General features: G+C 36.0%; 1 protein-coding gene across 1 annotated transcript; it reads right to left on the bottom strand.

Moving 5' to 3' along the window:
* Positions 1 to 545: 545 nt before the first annotated feature.
* LOC113760666 (mucin-5AC-like) lies at positions 546 to 3,435 on the bottom strand. Its single transcript, XM_027303340.1, has 4 exons — positions 3,069 to 3,435; positions 1,318 to 2,073; positions 1,112 to 1,214; positions 546 to 993 (listed from the first exon to the last, which is right to left on the bottom strand). The coding sequence occupies exons 1-4, from the start codon at positions 3,199 to 3,201 to the stop codon at positions 810 to 812; spliced, it is 1,176 nt and encodes a 391-aa protein (XP_027159141.1). The 5' UTR covers positions 3,202 to 3,435; the 3' UTR covers positions 546 to 809.
* Positions 3,436 to 7,866: the final 4,431 nt, after the last annotated feature.

The following is a 7,866-nucleotide window of genomic DNA, read 5'->3' as shown; positions in this document are numbered from 1 at the left end:
CAAATAGCTTAATATATATATATAAGAAGTTCTGAAAATTTGCAGAACTTTTATTAAGAAAAGAAAGTATGAGAACTTGGGGGCACAAAATGCTAAATATATATATAAGATACTTTGAAAATTCTCAAAATTTTATGAGGGACGAAGCATGAATATCTAGATTCTAGAATTTTGGGGGCGGTGGCTCCTCTCCTCCCCCCTAGTTCCGCCCTTGTTGGTGATCAATAAAACTGGTTTAACATATAGAATTTTGATAAATGAGATTGATAGCCAGGTAACCTGCTGGATCGTGGATAAAAACTGCTATAATCCCCCTGGACCAGCTTGGAGCCTAAGAAGAATTAAAGAAAAAGGGAACAGGAAACTAGAAAGCTGATGCTCTGTAAATGTATGAATATCAGTTTGTTATGGATTTTGACGAGGGATGCCTAGACCATTGATCAATCAGATTCCCTCAGCTTCTTTAAATCAAACTGAAGGTTTCAGGACAGAGTACTTCTGTGTCATTCTTATTCCTTTAGTCCAACCTACTTGGAGAAGGATAATTAGATGCAAATATGTTGGATTATAAATATGTGAAGCAATCACGTAGACATATTGCACCTAAAAGTCACGGTGATCAACAGTAGTATAATGGTTTACACTGAACCTTAAAAGTACTCTTTTAACTGCAATCTTTATCCTGCATAAAACTGTACATAGCTTGAACTACCAAAACCTGATATACTACCTAAACTAAAGCTGAACCTCTCATGCAAGCTATTTGCTACCGATTCAATCAGTTGAATGGACAAGTCAGCGTCCGAACCTCAGGAGACTGTGATCCTTGTGAAGGTGGAGGTAATCACTAATAAGATGCAGCCAATAGCTGGTTGAAGACGGATAGAGAGGGATGTGGAGGTGCTTGAAGTTGAAGGGCTGTCACCAAAACCTGATGAGGTGCCTCCTGAAGTAGGATTACTGGCATTTAAAACAGTTGGAGAAGCTCCAGAGCTGCAAAAAATATATTAAACAAATTAAGAATGTAGGAGATTTAAAAAAAAAAAAAAGGAATGTAGAGATTCTTCTGGAAACCAATGACAAATTGCAGTAGAATATATTCATATTTTACCCTGCTGCTGTCGGTGCTCCTCCTGATGTAGATGCTGTTGTTGGGGCGCTCGTTGATGGTGATGAAGAGGAGGAAGACGTTGCAAGAACACAAGAACCAGTACCTGTACATGACAAAAGATTGTCTCAATAACAAGGATTTATCTGTTTGTTTTTGTCGACTAATGCTAAAGATTTCAAAATCAAAGAGATCTTTCAGGTGCTTACTTGGATTTGCATTGGTTATCATAGCCGTTCCCCCAAAGTCACAGCTTGTTTGTGATGGATTCTTTTGGTAATAGCTGTTGAAGGCCACTGAAGCATGATTCTGCACTGTATTAGGATTGTAACAGCTCCCACCTTGTTGGATAGTTGAACAATCTGCACCTCCCATTCCACATGCATAATCAAGTGCAGTCTGAAGTGCAGTATCTGATGTCCCACTCTTAGCAACACACCAACTCTGCCCAGGAGTTGCTGGGGCGTTTGGAGTTACTGGAGCTGGAGTAGGATTATTAACAGGTGAAGTGACAGGAATAGCTCCGGGTGTTGTTGGAGTGGTAACAGGATTGGTAACTGGTGTTGGAACTGGATTGGTAGCTGGTACTGTTGGAGTGACCGGATTTGTATTCGGTACCATTGGAGTGACTGGATTTGTATTAGGCACTGTTGGAGTGACCGGATTTGTATTAGGCACCGGGACAGGGTTTGTGGGGGGAACTGTTGCAGGAGTAGCAACAGGATTTGGCGTTACTCCAACAGGGTTTGTTGCCGGAACAGTGACAACTGCTGGGGCTGAATTATCTGGGGGAACAATGCTCGGAGTCGTCACAGGATTAGTTACTGGAGTTGTGGGATTGGTGGTAACTGGTGGATTTACCAAGTCATGCTTAACTACTTTAATGTGAAAGCTTCCCAATAATTCTCTCCAGGATGGATGAAATACTCGGAGTTTTTCCCATTCGAATTTTTCTTCAGATGCACCTGCAATGAACTCATGAAAAGTTAAGAGAGTCTACACCAAGTAAAACCTGAGATATTCATCTCAAAACCATGTTAAAGGATAGTTGCTATAAAAGCAGCCAAGGCAGTTCTTTTTTTATCAGTCCCACCAAATCAATCCCTTTTGCTCAATTCACCTTCAACCTTAGATATAAGATCTTTCCATAAAGATGAACTTAGTTCTGCACCTCTGCCTCGATTCCTCTCAATAAGTGGCATCACAGTCTATCCGAGATGAAAAGGATTCTGTGACTACAAGCACTAAGCATTCACCAGATACATTTCACATTACGACTGCTGTTGCCACTTGATACATTACTGTTTCCAGAAATTTAGAGCACTCTCTCTTAGCCATCAAAATGAAACATGAATCGCGAAAGGGAGCCCTTATTGTGTCAATATGCTAAGGTTCGATATTTTTAATGGTTCACAAAAATAGCTTTAGACAGAAACCACAAAATCAAGTAGGATTTAGTTGGTCGGAAGTAAAACTTCTTTCTATATTATTTGCTCCTCCTAATTGAAGGAGAGTACAGCGGAAACGTGTATTTTATAGTAAACAAGATATATCTAACAAAAATCTAAAAGACCACCAACCGTCCTACCCTTAATGTGACATGAGCTTTACTCTATTAGGCAGAAAATACCATTATTGTACTTGAAGATACTTGGATTCAAGAACCCTAAACTTTTTGAAGAACAAATGGTAAAGGACAGAATAGAGAGAGAATCACAAATTCACAACAGTTTCCATTAACCAACAAGAATAAACTAATGAAAATGCCGCTTAAAGATCTTTAATCTGATGAAGCAAAATTGCAAATGCGTACAGTAGCAAGAAAAGAATAATAGCAATAGAAAAGGTTTTCAAACAACTTTCCACAATGAGCAATGGAATCTAACAAGCATAATGCTGCACAGAACTCAGAAAATAAACAGTTTTCGCAGATTCAAGAACAGTTCAATCGAACACTTACAGGAAGCAGAGACAACAAGGGACAGAAGTAAAAGGAAGAGATATTGAGACCCTCTTGAGGAAGCCATTGTTATGAGAGGAGTTTCTTCTGTTGGGAAGAGCTCGAAATGGAATTTTAATTTATGTTGGACCATGTTGAGCTGCTTTAAACAAATGCCCCAGAGAATTTGATAAGCTTGCCATCTTGGAAAAAGAGATGAAGACAGAGAGGCGGAAAAGGTGCTCAAGATATAAAGTTGACAGAGGGAAAAAGTTAAAGACAAACGAATATTTTTGCAATGGAAGAAGAATGGTAAAGAAAAGTGATTACTTTGTCATGAAGAACGAATTTTGGTTCAAAAATATGCATTGCCCCCCCTTGGCCATAGAAAGAACCAACATACCACCATTGTTTTTGGAAAAAACTATTTGCATGAGATTATATGTTATAGGAAAGTAAGGTGCAAGTAGTTTCAAGAAAAGTGGGGTTCACAATAATGTCACATGCATATGCGTCCACAAGCCAAAAAGGTTGGTGAATCTTATCACTGAAAAATGTTTGGTTCAATCAAATTTAGCCGAAGAACCACCAGCCCAAAGGCCGGTGGCAATCACCTAGCTTGGTGGGGTGGGAGGCAAACTAAAATGTCACATTTAAGTGGTTTGCTTTAAAAAATCTAGGCGGGTGTGTTGTGCACCCGTTTGGTTCGGTGGTGGTTTAGTCTCCTCCGGGTTATTCCTTGGGGCTCCTTAGGTCCGATCCCTCCCCCTTAGTATAGAATAGATTATATTATACAACAGTTGTCGTGTCCGAAAAAAAAAAAAATCAAATTTAGCCAAAGGACTGATAGTGACAAATTTTGTATGAAGCAGAAAAGCAGTACCATGTCACATTCATGGTGCCACATGCTGATGTCTTTGGACTATAATGAACCATTTATAAGGCAAAATCCTACCAAACTTACCTGATTAATGACTATGTTACACTAGCCCTGCATACAACTGTATTCCACCACAAGATAACATGATTTTAGTTAGTGAAACCTACTCCTACTCCAAGTGAAGGGAAAGAGGTGGAGTTAAAGGGATTAATAGAAATTGGAAGAAAACTGAATCACCATCGGACAAAATGAATATAAAGGAATCTGCTGGTGAAATTTTAAAAAAAGTCTAGATACAAATGCAAGCCGAAAAATTTGATCCCTCGAGTGCACAGGCACATGCTAGTGAAATTTACAGGAAAGCTTGGATAAAATTGCAAGTCGAGGTCTCTCAATCTACAGTCACCTAATTGCCAACTCAGTCGTGCTGAGTCGGTTCAGTGAAATTGATGCTTGGGTGAAGAGTTTTGAATGCAATCAAGTCAGTCATCAACCCTTTGAACTTGAAACATGTCACTAATTGGCCTTTGTTTCGTTATTGTTACAAGAATAGACTAAATGGTTACATGGGCAAAGTCCAAAGAGATCTCCGCGCCATCTATCTTTGGATACAATTCCTGCACCACAAACAAAAATTTCAACTTTTTTTTTAAAATATTCTTAATTATTTTTTGTTTGATATACATCACATTATAAAAAAAAATTATAATAATTTATTTGAGATTATATTCTATCCCAAAGCCTGCTGTCTAACTTTACAACAGTCACCATCATTTGCAAGAACGCAATTACGCTACCCCAAGCTGAGCCGCACTAAGAAGCCCAAATTTCTGGAATTTGTGGATGAACTCATTTCCTATCTGCAGCTAAATCAACACATGATTGGAAATAAACATTTGCTGCTACAGAGAAATAAGTAAAAAAATTTTACGAACGCATTTCTGCAACAGAGTTGATATTCTGAACTGAAGAGCACAGGGTTCTGTAAAGATAACAAAGAATATCTGCTTTCTTGATACCTGTAATTGCTACTACTAATAAAGAAATTGCAAGAATCAACCATAAACGCTGCTCATTTTGCCAGATTAGCTCAGATGGAAGCTAACCATTCTTCGGACGCATTCGGAATACGCCCACCTCCCAACGACACAACAGCCAACACCTGTGGCCCGGTTAAAGTCTTAAAGAAAAGCTGATGATGGCTGGTTACTGGTATAAATGTGAAAAAGTTGGCATCAAAGTCAATTTCCAATGACTTTTGCCAAGAAAAACTCAAGTTTTGTTTGGACTAAACCTGTGACTATAATGAGATCTGTCGGCTGGAAACAAGTAAACAACCTTTTACTATTTTCATCAGATTTGGTATAAGCAGGATTTTCCTAATTAAAATGAGGTGGCTAAAAAACTTTATTGAATGTATTGGAGTGAAGTGGCTAAAAAACTTGCTAATTTTCTTATATACTGCGCTACTGCAAGCATCAGACAGTTATGTAGACAAATCTCATAAATGAAATTTTATTCATAAATGTAATATTAATTTCATAATATAATATCCTGTCTTGGGTAAGCGTAAATTGTCTATAGATACATCGTTTCTCGTACTGTAAAATCTAATAGTAAAAAATCTCAACTGCCACCAAACTATTGTAGGCATTGATTTTTAACTATCAAACAAATTTTCATTACAAATTAGCCACTGAACTAACCAATCAACACACTCGTGGCCATTTCAACAATTATTGCTCTCAATCTGCAAAATAAACAAAACTATGTTTTGACAAAAAAATACCCATGATGGACAAATACGCCCTTGCATTTTCACACATGTTCTGATTATTTTGTAAATTAAGATAAATAATCAATGAAATGACTACGGGTGTACTGATTGGTTAATTTAATAACAAATTTGTGATAAAAAATTGTTGGATAGTCAAAAATCGATGCCATCAATAATTGAATGGTCGTTGAGACTTTTTATCCACCATCTAACGACAGATTCAAGCTAAACCCTATTAATTCTGCTAATGAATATATATATATATATTAGGAAACCCACGTTTCCTTCTAAGCTCCAACCAAAAGCATGCTTATTTATGACATGGGGAAAAATTTTCAAGAATTCGACGTGGTGCGCGATATTAACTGGGTCCATGTATCTACGATTGTTTACAATCTACTAGACTTAAAAAAAGAAAAAAAGGCGATGTAAAGATGTATATAAAAAAGAAGGATTTGGCTGATGAATGTTCCCGAGACATTCATTTGAAATAGTTTCAAGTGTTGATATTTTAACAAGAGTAAAATTAATTCAGAAAAGTATTAATAAATGCGGGAGGACAATAAATGTGAGTGTGTATTAATTCTTTTGTTCCACTTTGATAGTTTTTAGGTTTTTCTCTCACACAATTTAAGAAAATTGGTTGTGATTGTTTGAAAAGTAAATCTAGTCTAATATTTTTTGTAAAATATCCATATATTAATATTAAGAGTATCACTTATCACTATACCTTTACATTAAATACAACAATAATAATTATACTATATTGCACCAGTCAAGACATATATATCAAAGCAATTATTGGTGAAAAAGTTGACTGTATTAAATAAGACAGGCTATATAAAATATATAAATAAGAATATTTTAGATAAGTTAAAAGTTAATTATATTTTTCAATCAGAACGTGGATTATAATTTGAGATGGATAAACAAGAAAAATAAGAATAGCGGAATAATATAATAAGTTAAGCATAAACGTCTCAATAGTGCTTTAAAAAATCCTCAAAAAGAAATCCTACTTTCATTCGCGAGTTTTGCCCTTTCAGTGTCAGCATTAACGCAGGCATTTAGGAGACCTTTTATATACGAGAAACATGCATTGGGCTACTTTTTCACCTTTTATCCCATGTTATTGAACGGCTATCGGCAATATGAACGTAATTGGGTCCACCCATGTGGATTAATTTCTCAATTTTCCTATACCAAATGTCAAAAGTATCTTGTCTGACTAGGTCTGGTGTCAGCCGAAAGCACGAATGGGTAATAAAATTCTAAAGAGAAAAAAAATACTACCATCAAGAATCGGAAAGTGAGTGTGCTGGCGTTGGAAAGAAGGATGTAAAGCACTTAGCACTAAATGTGGCACTCTTGACTTTCTTTCTCGTACTTCCTGATCCGATGTTTCTCTTCTTTTGAGAACAAGTAGGGCCGTAAACGAGTTTGAAAATTTGTTTAAATTTGATTTATTTATTTGTCGAACTAAACTTGAATAAATTTTTTTAATCAAATTTAAAAATTATTGAATAAAAAATACTATTATCAAATTTTTTTTTATTAAATTGAACTCAATTCTATTTGTACTCGATTTGAATATCGAATAATTTAATTCATGTTTCAACTCTAAAAATAAGAGCCACGCACCATTCTTCTGGAATTGATTTTTCTTTAAATGTATATCTTTTGACATGGCCATATGACAATTCTATTGCGTGCTATCAAGAGACGGAAAAGGCTGTAGATATTGTATGTCCACATTTTCTGGAGCATATCACGCAGCCTCCTTATTAATAAACGTTACAAATGGCTGCTTGGGGTGGATTGATCCTTTTGAAACAGGAAATTCTGTATGCGGTCATAATTTGGTTAAGAAGGTTGGAGCTTTGAATGCATGATTTAGTGCCTGCAAGTAAAAAGATAACCCGTATGACCTTTGAAAAAAAAAAGAGAAAAAAGCAAAAAATAAAAGAAAAGATGACCCACATGAATTAAACTTTATATTGCCATTATTTGCCAAATAAAAACATGGAACAATAATAATGTTTGTCAATACATGCTGATATGCGTACGCTATTGAAATATTAATAGTACTCAAGATTGCAGATCAGAAATTAAGAAAAATCAGATTGAAGAAAACATATATCACAAAGTTCCCAACCAATAGA

The sequence above is a fragment of the Coffea eugenioides genome, chromosome 2 (genome assembly GCF_003713205.1).
Source record: "Coffea eugenioides isolate CCC68of chromosome 2, Ceug_1.0, whole genome shotgun sequence".
Lineage (NCBI taxonomy): Eukaryota > Viridiplantae > Streptophyta > Magnoliopsida > Gentianales > Rubiaceae > Coffea > Coffea eugenioides.
This window is presented reverse-complemented; position numbering and strand designations above follow the sequence as displayed.

What these genes read in the sequence shown, in the direction of transcription:
- LOC113760666 (XM_027303340.1), bottom strand. Translation starts at nt 3,201, where the DNA reads ATGGTCCAACATAAATTAAAATTCCATTTCGAGCTCTTCCCAACAGAA. An exon ending in GATAACCAATGCAAATCCAA is followed by an intron (nt 1,215 to 1,317) that starts GTAAGCACCTGA and finishes TGTCATGTACAG; the next exon opens with GTACTGGTTCTTGTGTTCTT. An exon ending in GGAGCACCGACAGCAGCAGG is followed by an intron (nt 994 to 1,111) that starts GTAAAATATGAA and finishes TATTTTTTGCAG; the next exon opens with CTCTGGAGCTTCTCCAACTG.